Here is a 24706-nt window from a genome sequence, read left to right as displayed (position 1 = left end):
ATTGTATTTAATACAATGACCGACTGTGTATTTAATACAATGACCGGCTGAGGCCGATACAATGAATAGGAGAGCGCCTAGTAGGTAAACAGCTACACTGTGACAGTCACAAAGCTTTCAATGCACACTCTTTGCTGTTGCAATATATATATATATATATATATATATATATATATATATATATATATATATATATATATATATATATATATATATATATACATATATATACAGTATATATATAATTTTAAAATACGCTTTTATTGAAATGCACTAAAAAGTAAAAATAATTTTTGAGACATAGGATTTTCTTACAACTAATCATGTCTACAAAAATAAAAGCGTGGCGCCAAACATGGACGGAAATATAAAGAAATTTATATATATTATTATATATATATATATATATATATATATATATATATATATATATTTATATATATATATATATATATATATATATATAATTATATATAAAAATATATATATATATATATATATTATATATATATATATATATATATATATATATATATATATATATATATATATATCAAACATCACCAGGAAAAGATGGAAAAATATGTCAGTCCTGACCGGTGTCGTCTTTATTGCTAACTAGGCTATCTTTAGGGACTGATACAAAGTGGTAGAAATAATGCTAAATATATATATATATATATATATTCAAGATATATATATACATACATACATACACACATACATACATATATATATATGATATATATATATACATACATATATATATATATATATATATATACATATACATTTACATTTACATAATTACATGTAATAAACTATACTATTCAGACAGTCAAACATTGTAAACTGAACGGGAACCGTAATGAAATAAGCCCCTTTGTAGAGTGCATAATGCCTTTTTTTTTAAATTTTCGAATAGAGATTTGCATCAGCAGTGAAGTTGGCTGTTATCTGTTATGAAAAGGTCCCGCGTTCAAAGAAGGGGAATGGCACAACCCTCTCATTGTCATCACAAAGAAAGTGTGGTCAGTAAGTATGGTCAGAGTTTAATAGAACACCACATGGTTAACTAGTTTAATCTACACTTTCTTCAGGGCAAAAGTAAAGGAAAAACAAGAAAAAAATGCGCCGAAGTTTCTTCAACGCAGTCGAGTTGTCTGTACAGCCGCTATACCGTATAATCAAGGCCACCGAAAATAGATCTATCTCTCGGTGGTCTCGGTATAATGCTGTATGAGTCGCATTCCATGAAACTTTAACCACGGCCCGGTGGTGGCCTATCCTATATCGTTGCCAGAAGCACGATTATGGCTAACTTTAACCTTAAATAAAATAAAAGCTACTGGGCCTAGAGGGCTGCTATTTGGTATGTTTGATGATTGGAGGGTGGATGATTAACATACTAATTTGCAGCCCTCTAGCCTTAGTAGCTTTTAAGATCTGAGGGCGGACAGAAAAAAGTGCGGGTGGACAGACAAAGCCAGCACAATAGTTTTCTTTAATAGAAAACTAACTACTATGAGATTCAGGGCCTCTGTAACACGGTTTTTTCGCAATAACTTTTTATCTATGCATTTCATAAATATAACGCTTATTCAGAATACACATTATATCTACACATAAATTTTGACTGTATTCTTCATTACGTAGGTTGAATAAATTTGGTACTTATAATGTAAAAGTGAGTTTTTTTGAAGACGGGCCAACTTACTCAGAGAAAAAGTTTCTATAACGCACTCGTTACGTAACTTATGACAGCATTTCTTCCCTCTTTCTTGATGGATGATTGGCTATAAGTAACGAAGGCTAGACCTCTGGCAACAATGACATAAAAATTTAAATACAAGCAAAGCAGTACACCTTTATGAACTCTGAAACCTCTCCACTGATAATTGTCATAATGAACAAACCAACAAAATATGTTATTAAATACAAAAACACTTCGATTATTAGTCTAACTCCCAAAATAAGTTTCCTAAGAAATTACAGTCTACTTTATAGGTCACAATCAGATTGACAAGATGTAGGGAATAGTTGGTAATTTTCAAAAACAGTAGACAAGCTTGATTTGATAACTGCTATATCCAATGTCAAGCAATTTTTATTTATTGGCTATCTACCTATTTACTGAAAAAAAAATAGCCTGTGCCGTATTTTGGCTTAAAACCTTCACCAATAATTATCGTCAGAATGATGACTTCATAAGGCTTCACCCACTTGGCCTCGTTATAATTCAGGATAACAATGAAGGCTATCATGGGCAGTGTTGGATTAGAAAATTTAACTTCTGGCTATAAAAACTCATTTCTCGAGTAGTTGTAAGAAGTGCTAAATGATCCTCAAGGATCCCAGCAGTTGGCCTAAACGTTTAATTCATGTATATTACTGCTATTACTACTGTTGCGGCACTACTGCTACAGTAGTATTACTACGCTAGCACAGATACCCCACCCACATCTATGTATCGTTCCGCCATTCATAAAGTCTTGGCATGTTTTTTCACTGTGCAATAAGCCATGGCCTCCTCAGAAATTAAGTTTAACATTAGATGATAGGTTATTTCATGAAGCTAACAAATTATGGCAACTGGGTATTTTATTGCCGATGTTGAAGCTAAAGATAAAGAAAAAAAATGATATCGGATGATCCGTTGGTCTGCTGGAGATTTTAGCACATATAAGCTTGTATTTACTTTGGATAAAAATCTTATTTTAACAAAAACAGTTATATAAAGACTGTTTACATGCAATCTCTCTCGTTCTCTCTATCTTGGTGGCATAGTGAATAGTTAATGGAAATGTTCAAAATCCTGAATGACATTACAGATATTATAATCACGTTACGATAAATACAAATCAGACCATAAACATTGGATTTAAGCTAGAAACTCAATAATTACCTATTCAGGCTATAGTAAGTTTGGCCACGGGCTGTCTCTTGACTATATAAAGTTGCATGTCGTAAGACAAATGCAGTTTTGCAACCACGGGGACAATTCCAAATCCTGTTAGCCATTCTTGACTGCTATGGGTTTCAGAGCCGATGGAACAAGGTGAATGAGTTTCTGTCTGGTGGATGGGCGGGGCAACATTTCGTCAAACGGTGTTTACCTTGCTTACGTAATGAATATTTTTCTACTCTTGGCTCGTAATCATTGGCCGTGGCGTCAGCTAGATCATTTTTACTCTATAAAAATTAAAACTATCTGGTTTAGGTTATTGATAATGCTGACAAAATTTGTGTGTGGTTGTAAAATATACATAATGTCAACTTTCAGCTACGTCCGATGCTTTGATAAGGAGCAAAGTCCAAAAAACCGTGTTACAGAGGCCCTGAATCTCATAGTAGGTTTGTAATTGCCCTCAGCGTTGATATGGAACTCGTCAGAGAATCCATATTCAAGATCTCATCCATTTCAGGATTTTTGAGTCCTTGGCTAATTCATTTTCTTTGCCACACGAGAGATCCAGAAATTCTTTGCCACACAAGAGATCCAGAAATTCTTTGCCACACAAGAGATCCAGAAATTCTTTGCCACACGAGAGATCCAGAAATTCTTTGCCACCTAAGAGATCCAGAAATTCGTGCCACACGATAGAGCCAGAAATTCTTTGCCACACAAGAGATCCAGAAATTCGTTGCCACACGAGAGATCCAGAAATTCTTTACCACACGAGAGATCCAGAAATTCTTTGCCACATAAGAGATCCAGAAATTCGTTGACACACGAGAGATCCAGAAATTCCTTGCCACACGAGAGATCCAGAAATTCTTTGCCACACGATAGATCCAGAAATTCTTTGCCACACAAGAGATCCAGAAATTCCGTGCCACACGAGAGATCCAGAAATTCTTTGCCACACGAGAGATTCTGTGAGAAAAAATAGTTCTGAAGTTTGAAGAAAGTAACAACATGATAACTTTATCATGGCTTTAAATTGAGAGCAGAATTTATAAGTTGAGTTTGAGAAAATGGGATGAATTAGTTTCTGGACTTAATTTAACTTGGCTAAGTTGGGTAAAATCTTCAAACTTGAAAGCACTGATGGTTTCTAACAGTATAGACGAAAATGTAAATTATAATACATCTTACTTTTCCCATTCAGATGTATATTTCAATACGTCATAGCCACAGTGACCTTTTCAACTTTTCGATATCTACCCCATACGCTCATCGCCACAAGCCTTGAATTGAGGAAGAAAACAATGCATAAGTTTTACCCTAAAAGTGCGAAGAAATCGAGCGTTTTGACAATTAAAATGCATATATCCAACTGGTGAACGTAGCCTGTATATTCTATATTACGTTAGAAATTTACTTAGTATAGATACAACTGAATGATGTATTCTGCCAATTTATTATTATTATTATTATTATTATTATTATTATTATTATTATTATTATTATTATTATTAGTCAGTAGATGAAACCTATTCATATGGAACAAGCCCACAGGGGCCATTGGCTTGAAATTCTAGCTTCCAAAGAATATGGTTTTCATCAGGAAGAAGCCAGTGGAAGTAAAGGGAAATACAGAAAGAAAAGATACCACTTATTAAAAAAGAATATTTAAATTAGTAAATATAAAAATGGATAAAAAATATTAAAATGCAATAAGAATAGTATTAGGGTAGTAAAACATTGGATTTTCACTTGAATAATTATTTGAATTATTCTGGAGGAAGATTTTTTGTCTTGTTTTTACATAATTTTATTTAGAATTTTTTTTTTTTGCTCTTCTCGTTTATCTTTAATTTTTTTTTTAGATAATTTATCTTCGTCAATATTTCATCTCTAATTTAGCCCCGCCTACTTATCACTAAAGCTCCTATCAAACATGCACTTCATAAGTCTTCTCTATGATATAACACTTCTGCCATCACCTCCATTAATATTTCTTGTTTTGCTGAAAGGTGTATTACTGTATAACATAATGTGAAAATTATGTTCTTTATTGATTTATAAAGGCTTCCTTAATCAAACAATTGCCTGGTAGTTACAGTCATTGTAAGGTTGATGTTATGTGTATTTTAAGATAGACATTTAAGCTCAATTTTACTGATTAGGATAAGTTGTCAAGGTTATGGTTCAACTGTGTCCACATTTTTACAGTATTTACCTGAACACTTACAGTATATGTAGCATGTTATGAACGCTGCATAGTACACTCACAACTACCTCCTATGGAATTTGTTAAAATTTTAACTGTACTTCATATTTAGAATCAAAATTGAAGATCAGATTTTTCAGTATAAGATCATTAATATAAGGAACAGGGTAATGAATTGCAAGCCAGCACTTCAGGCAAAGATTTAGCGCAGACGCCTTCAGCTGTGCACCAAATTTTGCGTGTCACAAGTCTAAATCTTTGCTGCCGCGCTGAGCTTAGATTCAACACTAAATTAAGTAGAGAGAATCTGATGTAAGTTAAGGCAGCACCAAAATTGGCTAAAATGGGAGGTAGTCTGACATGGTGGTCACGGGTTATTTTAGCAAACGGAACGACGGTGTGTTAGAGAGGTCCAGGGCCAACAAGGGACGCAAGAGTCTCTCCTCACTGAAAACGAGAGACTAAACCGAGAGATCGCCATACTCAGAGAGACCATTAAGGTAAATCCATTATATCTAATGACAATGGTAAAAACAGAGAGGAAACCCTTTTGTTCCGCCTCCCACTCCTTCCCGGCTGGGCTAGGCCTAGGCCTGTGGAGGGGGAACATTAGAATTAGAAGTACAGTAGTTGTTTATATTGTAAACATTAGCCAGATAAGCCATTGGAAGGCCCCCTAAGGCCATGTATAAACCCCTCGAGCAGTCTTCACATTAGGTGGCCTGCGTCTAAACACAACCCAAAACAACCTCAGTGCTTCAGGTACAGCTTCGCTGAAGGACAGTTTTGTGTACAGTTGCTATTCAGTGCAATTACATGACAAGTCTGCTCTTCCCAGCTTTAGTTAATTGCTAGTTAACTGTATTATTATTATTATTATTATTATTATTATTATTATTATTATTATTATTATTATTATTATTATTATTATTATTATTGTTGTCGTTGTCATTATAATAGATTGATATTTCTATGAGTTACCTGTCCTTATACACTGAGGACACGTACATTTTGTGTTATATACAATAGCAGTAGAGTTATTACAGTGTCCCTATAAATAGATCAGAGTAACTTAAATTTCATGATGCTTCTTGGAGAAAAGCTCAGATAGTTGCAAAAATAGGAGCATTTTTAATATTCTTTGTCCTTTGAGGTGTGTCATCAATTTCAAATTATAATGTTTTCCACTTATATTTATTATTTTTTATTTCTTTTATCTGTGTGTATATGCATTCATACACCGACACAATTATACACAAAAGATAAGCAGAGTAATGGAAAATGTATCATTTAAACTCATAGTGCTTGAGACCTGTACACACATGGACGTTTTCATTATATTTCATTAGATAAATATATTGTTGAAACCTGTATGTAGTGTAATAGGAAATGCGTGTGTGTATCAGTACAGGGATAGAGAAGTAGACAGACATGAAGGCACAGTGCTTGCAGTAATCATTCCTATTCTAGAAGCTGTATATTATTCATGGCAGATTATAATAAATAGCATATCGTGTGTATCTGGGGTATGGTTTTCACATTATTCTAAAGGGTATGAATGACAAAAATGCCAAGGTTTTCCATTGATTAGTTACTGTAAAACCAGATAACATACAGTAGTGCAGAACCGGTTTGTGTAATTAATAAGAAAAATCCATAAAGTACGGTAGCAATTACTGGGTCTAGCATGGTAGTTCATTAGCGATTGATAGCTATAGAGTCAAGGACACCTACAAGATTTGCCAATATTTTCGTAGTAACTTTGATGTAGAAATGATTTAGAGAATTATTATGGTAGTACCTGAAGGTCACAGTTGTATATAAGACTTCGCGCTGTTAGTTGTTTGATAATATTAAAGTAGCAGTTACTGTGACGACTACAAATAATAGTAGTGACAGTGCTTAAATTGTTTCTGAAACTGATTCATAGGTCATCGATTTATGGACCGATTCAGGCATTCATTAAACTGGTGTATTTAATAGATTAAAGGCCTGTTCTGTCAATGAAAGCATACGATACCCATCATTAGATGCACTGAACAGTTGAGGATGATAGAACGTACAGGTTTTCCTTGTTTGTTATATGCGAAGTATCTTGAATGGGCTGAATGAGACTAATGACAGCAGCCCTGATACTGGAAATCTCATTTGGTGGTGCGTATGTTTTCTGGAAGCAGCCTGACAAATCTTTCAAGTTTTTTGGCAACCGCTTTCAAGGATTTTAGTCATTTTCTGAATCCCTAAAAGGAGTGATTATAAAGAAGAAAATCTGTTGCCTATTTAATTAATTCGGATTTAATTAATTAAATAGTGAGATAACCTGGCAAATTTTGACGGTACCTCATAAGAACCACCCTGTCTGTCCATTTGTTGTCCTTTCATTCGTGTCCAAAAGTTGGTATATTTTGCTCAGCGTTGTTATTGTATTTTGTATGATTTTTTATGATTTTTATATGATGTTTCGTTGTTATTGTATTTTGTATGATGTTTCGGCATTAAATGGGACATTTTAACATTGATTCAAGGTCCTCTGATCAGGGTCATGGGTACAGGATTTTGTGAAATGTCCTGATAACGTAGTTTGTATTCACAGCACCAAAACTGATACGTTTTGACTTTGATCACAGGTCACTACCCTTGGTGAAGGTCATAATTTTCGTCTTGATAGATTTGCTTGCATTCATAGTTGAGTGTGCAAATTCTGTATGCTGTTTCAGCATGTGGCCAGACACGTTTTAATTTTGGCCCTGTATCATATGGTCAAGTTAAAGTAGAAAGTAAAGCAAAGTTCACAAAACTTTTTGCTTTTCTTTATCCTGACAACTCTTTTGCATTTATGGTATGTTAGGTGTAGATACGAGTTTTCGGTATCAAGCCAGGCAAATTTTGACTATTGCCCAAGGTCATTTGGCCAATTTCATGTATACATAGGTTTTTTTTGTATTTTTCCCAGGAAATATTTCCATTGTTGTGGTGTTTGAGCATCAAGTCAAGCACATTTTAACCTTGACCTAGTATCATTCGGTCAAGTTGAAAGTCGCACTAATTTTTCCATCTCAGTCTGATAATTTTACTTGCATTGGTATTATCGTACTTAAATTTGGTGTATAGTTCCAGCAACAAGGCTGACACATTCTGACCTTGACCCTAGTTGATTTTGTCAGTATCCAGGTCATATATTTTCGTATTTCTTCGTGATAATTGTATTTACGTGTATGGTTCTTAGTCTTAATTTGGCATGTTGTTTCTGTATCAAGTCGGCCACAATTCGACCCTAACCTGAGGTGATTTGGTCAGGGTAAGTTCATTGTCAAGTATAAAGTCAAATATAGGTTCTTGTATGTGTTTCTGGGTGCAGGGGTAGAGTTGAACTCTCTTTCAGCTCAGTGGAACCAAGGCTCTCTTAATTAGGGAGCTGTTCGTACTCCATCTCACACCTTACCTCACTTGCGGGCCTCTTTGGGGAAACGACCCGTCCCGGCATAGGACCAGCGTAATCTTAACTGACTGTAAGCCTCAAAGGAACGAAAACTATTCCAGTTGAAAAAGAGATAACCAGGATAGGACACTAGGATACCTTAGGGCAGAGGAAAAGGAATATAAAAAAGGAGGTCATTTTAAGCCGCGTTGTTTTTACGAGAACATCTTTTTATTCAGGAGAAGGAAGACAATGGGAGAATTATCCAAAAAAGTGAGGACACTACTCCGGACAGGAACGGATTATGCCAGTAGAAATGCGTGTATTCATATACATATTCATGCTCCATTATGTGTAAATACAACACTTCATTGTTTACCATGCCTCTATGCAGACCTTTAGAAGCAGCTCTTAGAGAATAATTAGCAACGTAGTGTAGGTTAGAAATAGTAACAAGTGGTATTTTGTTTTTAGAAGAATTTAACGTACTTAGTATATAAGTAAACTGTACTTAAATTCATAATCAAGGTGTTTTATTATTTTGCAAATGTTTAGTCATACGCAGGTCGACCTTTCTGAAAATTACAGTTTTAATTTTTGCAAATATATATAAATATATATATATACATATATATATATATATATATATATATATATATATATATATATATATATATATATATATTATATTCATTGTTTTTATTCTTGATGTATGCATTGTCTTTTTTTTTCGTTTGTAAAGCTCGAATTATTTTTGTTTTTAATTTCGACATGAAAGTCTGACTCTGTTGCATTAGGTTGCATAGTTCCTTGCAAGGGCAGCATCAGCTATGTCAGCTCAACATCTGTTGATATTAATGATTTTAACCTTATTTGTTATTTCTTTTTTTCAATGACAACGTGTTCAAAAAGCACGCATTATACTTTAAACACCATACTTTTCTTTGTGCCCTCCTGGAAAATAAATTGCAAATGAGGCTTATTTCCGTGTTCCAGGAACTGGAGCTCAGGATAGAGACGCAGAAGCAGACGTTAGCCGCCAGAGACGAAAGCATCAAGAAGCTCTTGGAGATGCTGCAGCAGAAAGGCATAGGTAAGTCGCCCCTCCGTTCCTCCGTCAGGTGTCATTTTTTTTATTTCCTCTCTCTCTCACTATCTCTCTCTCTCTCCTCTCCCGAATCCTGACTCCTGTTTTTTTTTTTTATTTCTGTGTGGCACGTCGGGTTATTGTTTATGTAGATATCAATTTCTTTTATTTTTTCATTAATTTCTTTTTCAAAGTATTATTGTCATCATAACGTAATGTAAGTTTGTTCTCTTTTTTAATGAAGTACATTCATAAAATATATATATATGTTGTTTGGCTGCAAATACCTATTGAATTGATTGAAGATCTTTGTGTGTTTATAAATGGTCTGTCTTACCTGACTCTCTTTGATTCCCAGTTTACAAAAATTCTGCTTTGCACTGTTCCTTTCTTTTCCAGGATTTTTTTTTTTTGTGTGTTTAAGTGTGTTTCCATCGAGATGGGCTCTTAGCTTACTTAATATCCTTCGATTTTTGATATGTTCGTAGAAACATAATTCTGTTCTAGTAGGATGTAAAACTTCGTATAGGAGTATCTAGAGCTTCTTGAAAGCAATGCAGATATCTTTCATTATTAATTTGAAAATTAATTATCCAGTGATTCATATGAAATGTTTAAGAAATCAGTTACTAGAAATAAAAGGGAAGTAATATCATTAATCAATTGCAGTGGAATAGAATGTATCCAGTTACTGATAGCCATTGCTTCACGAACCACCGAATATTTGTAAGGGACGAAAGTACGTTTTCATGATACAGGTTCTTTGCAGCTTTAAACAAAGTCCAAAGTTTCTCGAGGCTTTCGTTGTATACTTTACTTACGAACTGCTTCTTTATATATACATATATATCAGTGTTCTTGTCTAAGCTTTGTGTTCTCCTGTCGAATTCAAAAAGATAAAAAGAGTGATGACGAGACGCAGGTAGGTCCAGATCTCTCTTCCGTTTATAGCCATTGTGCATTGTCCTTTTGATTCCATGATTATTGATATCTGTGTCTGTCAGATTAAATCATTTTCCCCAGGTTACTTTCAGCTTAAGTTCCTTTGACGAGCGTCCAGACCACAATCCCCTCTGATATCATGAGAGATAAGAGATATTAATGTCTGCAGCAGACTACTAATGCTTTTCTTGAATTTGACTTATTCATGAATGATCAGGATGATAGTTAGTGTCAGTCATTATTATTATTATTATTATGATTTGATTATTGTATTAGTATTATTATCATTATTATGATTGCTGAAATAGATGATATGTGTATGTCTGCATATATATATATATATATATATATATATATATATATATATATATATATATATATATATATATATATATATATATATATATTTATATATTTATATATGTTTATATATATATATATATATATATATATATATATATATATATATATATATATATATATATATATATATATATATATATATATATATATATATATATATATATATATATGCATGCATCAAGATCAAGATATGTTTATTCCAAATTCTGATCCCCTCTCTTGGAATGACTGTCGGATGAATCTACTGCGTCATGTCTCTTCCTACATTCCCTCCACATTTCCTCTTCCCGTTTTGCCTAGTAATTTTGACGTCATTGCTTATTGTGTCGCACCGTCTCTCTGATGGGCCGCCTTAAATAGTTCTTATGAAAAGTTAGCCCCTGCCACATACGTCATCAATGAGCTATGACGTCATTGCTGGCGGGTCAGCTCAATTGGCTACGGACCTATGACCTCATCTGCTGTTGAGATTCGGTGACCAATCCCTGACTGTGTTTCAGGCAAGGAGGAGGAGCGAGCCATGATGAACCAGATGCAGGCAGTATTTCAGAAACAGGTGCAGCTTCACTGGTCTTGTATTCATTTATTGTATGTTACTTTTATTATCATCATTATCATCATTATTATGTCCGATACAGTATGGCCGCCACGGTGTTCGGGGGATGTAGTAGAACACACATGCAGATATAATGCCCAAGCCGTCGAATGCTCAGACGTAGTGGTGCAAAGAGTATGTTACATAGAGTCATTCAAATGTACAGTGCACTCACAGGCTCTAAAATTGACCAATCGATCAAGGAGTTACTGACTGATAGAGAAAGTGGCAGACCTTCGCGCAATGTGCTGGGTTGAGGCATCTTTCCGTCAGTAGCTCGTCATGGTAAACCAATGTAAGCGTTTACTCTCACGCCTTGATGGGACCGGGTTGGGGTGATGATGACGATTGATTAGACCAATTTTAGATCTTAAGCTTCCACTACACACAGTTGCTCTTTCATGCTTATGGTGCCACAGTTACAATATCCTGTCTGTGATTAGTTCTGTTATGAAACTGTTCATTACCGTTATTCTTATTGTTATATTCACATCCTCTGAACCACCGTTAAGGCTGCCACATTTTCCCAGCTGTGTCCCTCCATCAGCCTGCTGTATGTTTGCCTCTTACAATTCTTCTGGCTTCTTCAGTGCCAGAACTCCATTGGGTTGTAGACTAACAAAATTTCACTCAGACTTTCTCTCCCCTTCAGTTGAATTATGGTGCTTTGTAGATAATAAAAATAAAAAATACTGTAGATAAAGACAAGAAGAATTGTTGGAGCCAGACTGTAGTGTAGGGGAGGGCAAGGGAAATGGGCCGAAGGTAACACCCTCAGACCCCCACAATAAATGACTTTCAGGGGTTTTACTGTTACTCTTCAGGGTTTATGCCCAGATAGGCCTAAGCTAGGCCTAGAGTAAGTGTTTTAACTGTTTTTAATTTGTATACAACAGTAAAAAGTATTCTAACAGTAGAATTTGAAGGAAGAATGAGAATTCCATTGTTGTTGGAATTTCTTGCCTTATTGTCACTGTTTCCTCGTTTTTACAAACAAGAGAGGGTGAAGCCTTTTTGGCCCCCCTGTCCCCCCCTCCCCCACCAGTAGTAGCGCGTGTGGCCGTGGTGAATGTCGAAAGTGACGTTGTTGTCAGCGCCTCGCCTCTGTCACAACAATTGATGGCGCTATTGCATGTTGTTATAGGTGATAAAAATATAGATGAGGAAGGCTCAGTAGAGTTGGAACAAACGCGAGCGCGCCTGGTCGAGACTCAGAATGAACTGGACCGCGTGAAGGACACCTTACGCCAACGGGAGGAAGATAACAAAAAACTGCGTCAGGTGAGTTTTGACAGCTGTGTCAGGCCCCTTGAGGTGGTGGGTCGGGTGGTGACGTGACCTTGGCGCTCTGACGTGCCGAAAGCATGACTTGAAAAAGTGTAGAGTATCTGATCTGAAATAGAAGATAGACAAAAGACTAGATATCTGAATGTTATGCCTATATGAAAAGAAATCAGTGCAAATTTCACACGATTTCAAAGCTGTCATTCACTACTGATGTGAAAATACAAAATTTTAATGTTTTTATTTAGATATCAATGAAAGACTAGTAGCTCCTTGTATATCTGACTCAACTAACCCTCAGATTCATCCCTGGTGACAGCAGATTATTCAGGGTTTCCCAGAATCCCCCCCAAAAACTAGAAATCTTAGGCAAGTTATTTGACTTAGGGTATGCCTTTGTTTATTAGCAATGACTTGAACAATGATGACGTGATGATATCGCTGATGGTGATGATGATGATGATCACCATCATCTTGAAGAATACTAGACTACCCGACCTCACCACCTCATGTCCGATCGTCAGCAGCAGGCACCCCGGGTCGCGAGTCCCCCCCGCTCCCGCCAACCTGGTAACCCCCCCACCCCAGCGCACCACACCTCGCCCACCCACAGAACAACGCGATAACACACGAACACACAACACGTTCTTTATTATTATTATTATTATTATTACTATTATTATTATTATTATTATTATTATGATATTAGATGCAGGAGGCCGTGGGCTTGACTTCATGAAGAAATTAGAATGTGATCATTCCAGTGCTGAAGATTATGCTGTGTTAGATACTATGTACTGTTATACAATTTTGATTTTAGATAAGAATTCTTTTTTCTAAATTATATCGCTCATATTCTAAATATCTTCAGTGTACAGTGAAATTAATGGTAATTTAAGTCAGAAATCTGATGATTTGTGAGATTTTTTCCTTCACGTGTCTGTGACTCGACTCGACTGACAGACAGACTTTTGGGCAGCGATGCCCTGAAAGTGTCCGTGGTGAGGGATGCCAAGTGCCCGGGTTAGAGGTAGACTCGTGCCCGGGATAAAGTAGACTGTACCCGAGTATAACATCATGCCTGGTCAGATCCATTTACTTCCTTGCTAAGAGATATAGAAATGCAAGATTTAGTTGCTGTAGATGTAATTCTCTGTAGTGTTCAAGTGTCTGATCTATTATTGCTCTTGATTTATTCTTTGTAGATACTGTAGAGCATAGAAGAAACTCCATTTATTTATCTCAAGAAAATTCTTTGTCTGGGAAGAACCCTCATGCAAGTGCAAAGATTGACATCCAAAGGACCCGTTGCAGCCCTGGGGTTTTGCAACATTTTCAATTATTACCCTCGTCAGTGACACACTGATGCTTTGTCGTAGTTTAAATATTCTTGACCATCACCTTAAGATCATGAGACTGCCTTCATATGGCGAATTGTAGGGTTACTCCCAGAGCACAAGAGAAAAGACCCCCTGTTCCAATAGGACTTAGGCTGCTTCTAGTAGATCTTGCCAGGGAGCCTGATTGTACTCGGGTACAGGTAGACTTTTATGATGCTGCCACACCCACACCCACCCACCGCTAGACCTCCAAAACGAGAGAAGGATTTGGCTCGTCACTACAAGAATAGAGAAGAAGCATTTCATTAGTTTGGATGCTCAGGGATGAAAGTGAAAGCAAGCAACAAATAGAAAGGGACGAAGTAAATTCACCCAGTCAAATGATTTGAGAAAACCAGAGTAACCAATCTTTCTCTCCTCTTAGGCCAATACCTAACATGATTCCCGATTATTAAAGTTTAAGATCACCGTAGTTCTTTAGACTAACCCCTCCTTATATCGATAACTCTTGAAATTAGAGAATTACTGATAAAACTGATTTATTGTCATGTCCATTTCAGCTGAACATTTTATGGCTATAGTTGCCCCCTTTAGTAGCAGCACCTACTTGTCTCAACTTTACTAAGTAGTCTGTTATTGAAATCTGATCTCTGCTGGTTTCATATTTTTCCTTTTAGTATTGTAATGTGTTGCAGTATTTTTTCAAAAACAGTTTCTGCTTATCAATTCTTCTTCAATATGTAGAAGGGTTGCACGTCTTTCGATAACATAAACCTTTGCCACTTATAAGATTCTCTGCTTATTATCTCTCTTTTATTCTGATTAGGCAACCCCTTTCCTCCAATGAATGACATGGCTTTAGACGTGACGTTGGTCAGACTTTCATGCAAACAAGTGATCATGTTCCTCTCTTCTGCGCTCAGTTTTATCCAGTGTTTTCTTGTAACCTTCCCGTCCATCTACTGTCGTTTTCTTAATTGCGTCATTAGCACTTGCACAGTCATTTAATCGCGATGTCCAGTCTAGTACTATATGATGACGATAAACGTGTTGTTCCAAAAAGTTCTGTCATATGAGACACATTCAACGGAAAGATCTAATGCTTGTCATTGTTCTCTGCCTGCATGTTCCGTCTATCTTATAATAACTATAGAGTTTGATGTGTTGAGCTTTTAATAAACGGCAGTGTGTGTGTGTGTTTGTGTGTGTGCAATGTCAAGCATCTCATTTCATTACCCTTTTGTCATTATGACAGCTATATATGGCTTGGCTTCATAGGAGCGAATCTGCTCAGAAAGAGATAAACCTAAATCCAGATTGAAAAGTTGCTCACTTTATTGGCAAAGCTGTATTGGAGGAGAGTCATTTCCCTTGAATTACAAAGTCCCTGTTTGCAGCTCGTGACACTATGGAGTCGATGAAGCCATCTTAGGATCCTGTGTAGTGAAAGTTGCAGTTTTGAATTCCCCTTGTGGCTGTGGCAACAGTCTTGTGACCCTGTATGCCCAGGCAATAATAGTCTTGTGACCCTTTAACAATTAACCTAGGAGCCATGTGTCTTGTGTTAATTGAATCACCTGCCTGTACATTTGTGTGCCTGACATTTTAGCTGTGTATTCATGTGTGTCAGAGGCAGTAGATTAGAACCATGTGTGGCCGAAGGAGTAGTAACCTTGGAAAAGTACAGAATTACAGAATGTAATGTCTTTCCGCTAGTCACTGGAATGGCAATAATTCTGAAATACTTTGCTGTCAAGGTTACATTTTGCACCCAATGTGTTAAGAGCAGCAGTCTTGAGAATTTTTATTAGCAACTAAATGCAGTAGTATTAAGATTTGGTCCCAGTAAGGGAGAAGTACTGTAATGTTCTTTCACCCTCGAAAAAGAAAAGCTGTCTGCTAGTCCATATGGCTTGGATAACACATGTTCTGTTTGGTGTAAGTGGCTGAAAAATGTGCGCAGCTGGGTTTCGATACTTTTCATACTAAGAATGTGGTGTTAGGCCTGGTGTGAATGAAGAGGTGCCCTGTCGACATCTGAATATAATGTACTGTGATTAGATGTTGAAAGTGGTAGAGTGATTGTTTCACTATCTGTATGCTTGGTAACTTGCTGGACGAATGTAACCCCATTATACTGCACACATTATTGCTCATTCGCAAATTGAATGTTGCATATAAGGTTTATTAGATGTTGCAGTATCAAGATGACTGTAGAGCTTATTTTTCCAATTCTTTTGATTCAGTGCAATAGAATGGTTTTTTTTTGTATAAGCTTATATTTCAGCTTATGAATAAGTTTTAAGTAGATGAGTGTGAATGTCTAAGGCCATCTCGTGGCACATTCATTTATAGCCATTTACTCTTGTGATCATAAACCTTTGGCAACATTCCTATCATATTTTGCATGGATGAAAGAACACAATTATGAGGAGATAGCGTGCGAGTTATTGTCTTGAACAGGATAAGCAGCAGTAATGAATATTTGGCCATTGTCTGAAACATAAAAAAAAACCTGAATTTTAATGATAGACTGAATAGATTTTTTTATCATAAAATACTTAAAAAAAGTCTTACTCTGATAAGTGCTTTGATTAAACTTTCATATTGGCCGGATCTGCTGTTGAATATTTGTTAATTTGTAATATATATATATATATCTATATAAATATATATGTATATGTATATATATGTATATATATACATATATATATATATATATGTAAAGATCCAGACAGCCATGTTTTGACCATGGGATCAAAGCAGTTAAACTTGTAGTGTTGTGTCCGGGGTGCAGGTGTGCTGTTGGTGGGGCCACTCTTTCTGTAGTACGTTTCATGTAAACCTAAGTTGTTTTGTTAAGTATAATGTAAGGTATGACTGCCTCTTTGTGGGGATTCCTCATCCTACCAAAGCACTGGATTGCTTTTCTAGGGAGTATCTCTCTTTCGATGTCTGCCCTGTCAGTTTTCCTGAGGCACAGGTATCTGAAAAGTCCAATATTTTGTTATTTCCTCGAAGATCAAAGCTTGAGAGAGTAGCTCAAATACTGAGTGCTTTTTCGTACCTGGATCACGATTCACTGAAAGAGCAGTCATACCTTGCTGTGTTAAGCAGAGAAAAGATGAGTAGTACCGCCACACAGTGGCACTAGTAGAGTGTTGCCTGCGGTTGACGGGAGTGTGCTGGAGCAGCAGCAGCAGTAGTAGTGTTGCTCGTTGGTTGATGGGTGTGGGTGTGGCTGCAGGAAGCTCTGGAGGCGGCGGAGCGGCTGAGGCGTGAGCACGAACATAGCTTCGGGGGGGCCTGGGGGCTGAATGGCCCTGCTGCTGACGCCGGTACCTCGGCGACGCTGTCGGCGCTGTTGGAGACCAAGGACGCACGTATTCTTTCGCTGGAGCGGGAGGTTGGGCTCCTGGAGGGGGAGGTGACCATGGCCAGGGAGGCGGCAAGGGAAGCTGCCAGGGAAGGCTTAGTTGGAGGGGGCCTCATTGGGGGCAGCTTATCGGGCTCTCGGTGGGGCTCCCGGGCCTCCCTGGCTACGCCACCACCCACCGATGACTCACGCCTCCTCCAGGTGCTACAGGAACGGGAGCGGAAGGCCAAAGCCCAAGTAAGTTTGGGTCACCTTCCGGCAATGATGCCACACGAACAGTTGCCATACACCAGACATTCAGTCTAGAGAAAAAAGAGAAAAATCGTTCATTCAATCTTGATGGGGTTGTTATAGATACCCAAATGCATTCGAGAAAATGCCCAGTTGCTGAATTTCTTGGTCATCCTAGATTCCTGAGCAAAGAAAGAAGATAAAAAGCCTAACATATGCATAAACGAAAAGACAAACAGTTATATGGTTGTGTCAACCTTACATGTGGTCATCGTTCGCCCATCGGTGGCAATTGTTTCCTAACAAAAACATGCAAAGTTGCAAGGAACCATAAAATTTCAATTATTAAAAAAAATTATGCTTTTCAGTCTGCTTTAGAAATCGGCAGAACATTACCGAAAAAAATGCCAGTTTTATATAATGCGATGATAAATTTCCTTCTGCAATTTTGTTATAGAATCAATATATTGCTATACTAGATGATAGCAAGGTGCCCAGCAGCTTGCGTATATTTTAACCTGGTTACTTAAATTATCTGGAGGTAAGTTCAGATGAGGGCTTATCTATCTTCCATTCTCTTTTCATTTCCTTATTTTACAATTTTTTTTCTTTTTTTGCTTGCATGGTTTAAGATGCACATTAAGTTTTGATTTGATCTCGAAGTGTTTAAGCGAACCTCGTGTATCCAGGCTGTAAGACGGATTACTTTAAATCCTGTAGATGACACTTTCCTAGAATCCACGCTTTGGATTAACGAGGTGAGGCTGTCCTTATGTTGAGTTCTCATTCCGTAGACTTTCCGCCCTCTCTTTTATTTCTGGATCTGTCTTTTTTTCTCTTTTTCTCGTCGAATTGTGCACCCTAAAAACCTGCAACTAAAAAGAGAGAAAAAAAAAGAAGCCAAAACAGAATGCCAGTAATCTCCATATCCTTCGTTTTTTAGCCTGGAGTTGTATATATAAATAATATAACTAGCTTTCTTTCTCAGCTGTGTCTCCTCATCTGCTCTCAGAGGCCTTGTACCTGCTTTTACCATTACCCACTTACCATTATACCTCATCTTAACACCATCTTCAATTACCATTTTGATATGTTTAATGGATTCAACATCACCATGATATGTTAGTTTATTTAGTTCTCTTTCCGTCTCTTCTTCCCTTTTAGCTCAAGGTATCTTTGTTATCCATTGTATGTACTGTGGACGTGTTTAATAGTATTTTTGTAGGTCAACTTAAATTTTTGGATCTTAGTGCTACTACTCTAAGCTATCTGTTAAACTATCATGGTGTAAATATACATCTTGAAGCTTTCCAGTCTTGTAGGAAGAGCAATTGAATCTTGCTCTTTCCAGGTATGTATATTATAGTAGGTTTACTAACGAGTCGGTTAAATGTTGTTGTTTATTATGTGGAGAGAAAGATCGAATGAGAGAGATCAGGTCTTTTCTGTTCAGGGTAATCACAGAAGTTTCTGTAGGGAACGGAACACAAGACTTGTATTTATATTGTGTTAGAATCGGAATTGTTCCACATTTGAATATTGTTCGATTACGGATTGCTACATAAACAAAATTTCATGCACGCCAGTGTGTATATAGATATAAATATTTTATGCACGCATATATATATATATGTGTATATATATATAAAATATATATATACATATATATATATATATATGTATATATATACATATATATATATATATATATATATATATATATATATATATATATATATATATATATCTAATATATACAGTATATGTATATATATATATAGTATATATGTGTGTGCATAAATATGGATATAAATATATGCACATTACATCAGAGCCACTATTCCAGCCACTCTTTCTTTCCCATGAGAGATTATGAAGATGTAAGACTCGCAGGCTTTGCTAATGTTGCAGAATTGCTACGAACTAATCATATGAAACGAGCTTCGTGCAGAGGACTGCTTTTATTTCCGAAGCAAAGACGGCGATGATTATGGTTGATATTATTTGTAGCCTACCTTTGGACACCTGCTACTTTCATGGAAGAAAACATACTTGCATTTGTTATATCAGTCGCCTGTGTTGATGAGATTTACCATGTGACATTTGCATAATGTTTTGTTTGTATAAACAGGACATTTATATTTACCGATCTGGCTATAAAAAGCTTTCTTTCAGGACGCTCAACTTTTGGCATGTTCATTTCAGTCATTTTGTTATCATGAGGTGGAGGCCAGTGGGACCGGCAATCTGGTGGGTTCTTGGAGCCCACGGGCCTGACTGTAAAAAACTATTCAAATAATGAGTGAGGCCTACCCGTTTTTTGAAAGATGGAAGATTACATGGAAGGTAGACATGAAAATTACTCAAGTGTCAATAAAACTTTGTATTCTTTATGTTGATGCCGAAATCTAAGATTGATATCGAGTAAAGAGCTGGTTTTAATTTTTCAGAGTGACTGGTGTAAAGATGTTAGGAAAAATTTTTAATTGTCACTAGAGTTGGCAACTTCAGATATTACATTGACCGTACAACGACAGTTGGTAATTTGACAACGCAGTCGATTCTTCCACTTGGTCTTGGTGCCCTAGATTGAACTTAGAAATTAGTCATATTTTTCCATCACATCTGAAGAACAAGAAAATCCTGTCGCACGCCCAACTTTGTCCATGCGCTTGGCCATGCTCTTACTATATTTTCCCCCTTCACTACTTCCTCAATATTTCTACTTTCATTCGTCTGATAACCGTGCTCTGCGCCACCCACACAAACCGAAGGTGATCCTGTGTGTTCATAAAGCACGGGATCCATACCTGCGGAATCAATCTTTTCGATTCTTCAGTCTTTTGTCAGAAATTCCCTTATCGTTTGATTGGCAATATTCCCATGCCGGGCGAATACACGTAGTTGTATTTATAAGGCAACTGAGACTGACGCACTGTCAAACAAATTAAAGATTTATTCAAGTACGGTTGATATTGTATTTCCTTTGACTACATTATATTTATATATATGTATGTGTGTATATGTATATATATAAATAAATATATATATATATATATATATATATATATATATATATATATATATATATATATATATATATTATATATATATATATATATATATATATATATATATATATATATATATATATATATATATATATATATATATATATATATAAAGTTTACATGCAGCTAGCTGATATTCTGCTTTGGGAGTAATTGAGAGAATATGAAGTTTTGCTTCTTATCGATAGATTGGAATTAAAATGTCTGAAAATTGTGATTTATATTTTTGATATGATGACCTTGAACATAACGTAAAAAATTAACAAACGGATATAGTAATCATTTACGACAGATTACCGTAAATGATTTTAAGCAAATTTTTAGAGCACTATTAAGGAACTGGCATGCCTGTACACACCTGGTGATCAGTTTCAACAGAACTGAAAAGATAAGCAAGGAAGATGGGGAAGGGAGGAACAGACCCTCGTAATCGGCTGTGAAGGCATGACTAACCTGCTAAAGTATGATGGAGAAACAATGGCGTGACTTGCTTTCATCTTCCAGTATCGGCTTAGCAAATGAATCCTGTTACTGAAACATCAGCGGTGGGTAGTAACATCCTGTGCAGTTGCAAATGTTTGTGTACCTTGCAGTTGGTTAAAGATGCCGTAAGCGTAGACCGGACCTACTCCAACCCAACATGAAAAAAAACCCACGACAATAGTAGCTACTGAAAGGTTGTTGTCTCCAATAATTAAGACTTTAATTTGGAAGGAAGACAGCTGACGCAGAATGAACGATTTATTGGTTTATCAAACTGGCGTTGTGATATCAAAGGTCATTGACGTAGATAAAGCCGAATCAGTGTGGATGCCAAGAAACTTAAAAGAGATAACTCATAACAAGTGGGACTTGTTTACTCGTTAAATGTGACACGATATCTGGTGACATACTGATATGGTTAATAACGTAATTTGTAAATTAACGTAAACGATTGGAACTCAGATACAATAATGTTGCTTGTAATATAAGTACCAACATTAAATAAACTTGCGGGAGCCAGTAGGCTATTATCAAACCTATAGACAGTCTACAAAATTGATCGGATAAATGAAATCATAATCGTCCTGGTACGCAGGTACGCATGTAAGCTGATGAACGTCACTACCAACTAAGGATTTTAGCCAGACTGAAAGTAGAGCATCTACTGTACACAGCTCTCAGAACAATGCTGTCATATGAAAGGTTTAAATAAGTTCTTTGGGGACTCGTTTTGAATCCCCAAGAGTGTTAAGAAAGCCAATAGCATAGTGATCATCTTGTCTCAGTTGCCTTAAACTCCAATGCTTCAAGCTCAGTAAAATGAACTAGTTGGGAAGGGAGTTTAATGAGTAATTATAAGAGTCCAGATGAAGCCTGAAAATGCCTGGTAAACGTATTTAGGCAGTAAAATAGTTTTCCATTTCCAGAATTAGAGACAAATTCAAACATAATTCATGGTATGAAGAAGGCATAATTTTGAAAAATCTTCCATATCATTAAGAATGAAAATTTATAAATTGTTTTTGCACTGCCATTACGATGAAAAATTAGATAAACATTTGATGCAAAGTAAATATACGTTTTTGTTGAAATTGGGGCAAATTGGAATATTCTCAGACTAGGACGTATAGCATAACACTCTGGAGTTACTGAAGAGCCTTCGGAACCTCTCAGGTCACCATGTGCTTTCAATCCCTCTTGATGAGCACACTTTAAAAGAATCAACATAGAGCTAACCATGGCATTGTAATAGTCCCATTAAGTAATACATTTTGAAATGAAATCTGCAAGACACATAAAGCAAGTCACGATCCAGTCTATATTGTTAGGACTGCAGTTCTCTTTTGCACAATAAACTCAGTTTGTACTGTTGACGATATCAGACAGATATTATTTATTATAACAAAATTTTATAAGCTTTTTTTTCTTTTCATGAGCTGATACACAGCTTTATCTTTATCATTGCTAGAAAAACTCTGAAACGCCACCGGTTGTCCCATTTGGTTTGATTCTCATAGATGAAAAAATAACGTTTATTTGGAATTATTTTGTTGTTGCTTATGGCTGGGAACATAGCGGAAGTGTTCGAAATAAAAATGTGTATTAATTCATTACTGAACAATGTTTAGGCTTCATAATAAAAACGATGAAGTTTAAGCCTGTGTGAGATTTAAAGCTTTTAGATGAAATGGTAAGAAGCCCTGTGGTTCCAAAATTTTACTAATGTCGTTATTATTTCAATTATGTCAGGTGTTCGATTGTTTCTCCAAATTGCCATTGGTTTTTAAAGATCTCAAGGAAGATAGCGGTACATCAATCATCCTTGTATTATCCCACTAAGATGGAAGAAAAATGTATTGTTTCCTACTATCAGAAGAGCAAAAATATATTGTTTCCTTATACTCACAAGGGAGACATAGGAAACTACAGTTGATATTCATTGAATACTTAGCTTTTATTGACATTATTTGCTTTAAACTCATTCTCTTTATTACATGGACCTTATGAACTACGGAAATGGAAGTTACGCTATCGGACATATGAAACCTTAATGCAAACTGACTTGATATACAAATATTCCACTTCAGTATAAAGTCTTTGGAGTAATGCATTAGCACGATTTGAAACTCTCTGTAAGCCCACGAGTATTACTAATTTCATTTGCAAGAGCTTCGCATTTGCAAGTTGACGCAGTGCAGTAGATTAAAATCTACCGTGTTGAGAGGTTGCATTTTCATCCATCTTTCCATTCAGAATCATTTCTGTGCTTTATTTATTTGATCTGAAGGTGTTTTAGTGTGGTCACCTCCGGGAACATTACTACAGAATTAGTTCTGTTGTAATGCCATTAACAAGGTCGCGGACTTATAATTTAAATTAATTTGAAAATCAGGATGATTTATTTGCACATTATACTCCATTTCTTGACTAGCAGTTCTACAGCCAAACCCTAGAATTTTTTTTCTTTTTGGGGGGATATCTGAAAACCTGAGCCTAATTCTAGAGTGTCTCTGTTGACAACCCATATTCGATTTTGATTGAGAAGCAATATAGATGTTGCAGCCTGCAATGTAGGGTCTGTGACTAACGTCAAGCAAGAGACTTTCTCACGGCTTTAATTTCTAGTCCTTCACTTCCAAAACGGTGTACTCCCTTCCTCTGCGTGTTCTTTGCATTCAGCTGAGAGGAGCATTTCTCAGCACAGTGCAAAATTACGGCAACCACAACCATGTCGCTAACCTTGTTCGGTAACACAACAAGCGCTGAACGACCTCATACATCCCAGCGCTTAGCCTTTGGCCTAAATTATATATTCCAATTGTCGTTAATTCTTCAAAAAACTAAAGTTTCTTAAGATTGTTCTTTTTTTACCTCAAGTAATCTTTGGATTTGTAAGACTCATTGGCCTTTTTTCTTGCTGTCCCCTACAGCTCAGAACTTTGCAAGACTTCCTGTCCCAAGTTTAATTAACTGTTTTTATCCCCGGCGTTAGAGTTTTGTTACATCTTTGATTTTGATTTAGAAATCACATTGATATTTTCGGATTCACTGTTCGGAGTCATAATGATATATTCGGAATCACATTTCGAAGTCATATTGATATATTCGGAGTCACATTTCGAAATCACATTGATATAATTTGATTCACATTTCAAAGTCACATAGATATATTGGAAATCGCATTGATATATACGGAATCACATTTTGAAATCATATTGATATATTCGGGATCACATTTCGAAATCACATTGACATGATTTGATTCACATTTCAAAGTCACATAGATATATTCGGAATCAAATTTTTAAATCAAACTGATATATTCGGAATCATATTTCGAAATCACATTGATATATTCGGAATCACATTTCGAAATCAAACTAATATATTCGGAATCAC

At 36.1% G+C, this 24706-nt stretch overlaps 1 protein-coding gene across 1 annotated transcript in view; it reads left to right on the top strand.

Annotated features, from left to right (window-relative positions):
* Positions 1 to 24706, top strand: part of LOC136840854 (trichohyalin-like) — a 505698-nt gene that overhangs the window by 421015 nt on the left and 59977 nt on the right. The window contains 4 exon segments of the mRNA XM_067107799.1: positions 5501 to 5617; positions 9532 to 9628; positions 12667 to 12803; positions 17394 to 17759. Coding sequence (XP_066963900.1) covers positions 5501 to 5617; positions 9532 to 9628; positions 12667 to 12803; positions 17394 to 17759 — 717 coding nt within the window.

This window comes from Macrobrachium rosenbergii, chromosome 8 (genome assembly GCF_040412425.1).
Source record: "Macrobrachium rosenbergii isolate ZJJX-2024 chromosome 8, ASM4041242v1, whole genome shotgun sequence".
Classification (NCBI taxonomy): Eukaryota; Metazoa; Arthropoda; class Malacostraca; order Decapoda; family Palaemonidae; genus Macrobrachium; species Macrobrachium rosenbergii.
The sequence above is the reverse complement of the archived record's forward strand: the minus strand, read 5'-3'. Positions and strand labels throughout refer to the sequence as shown.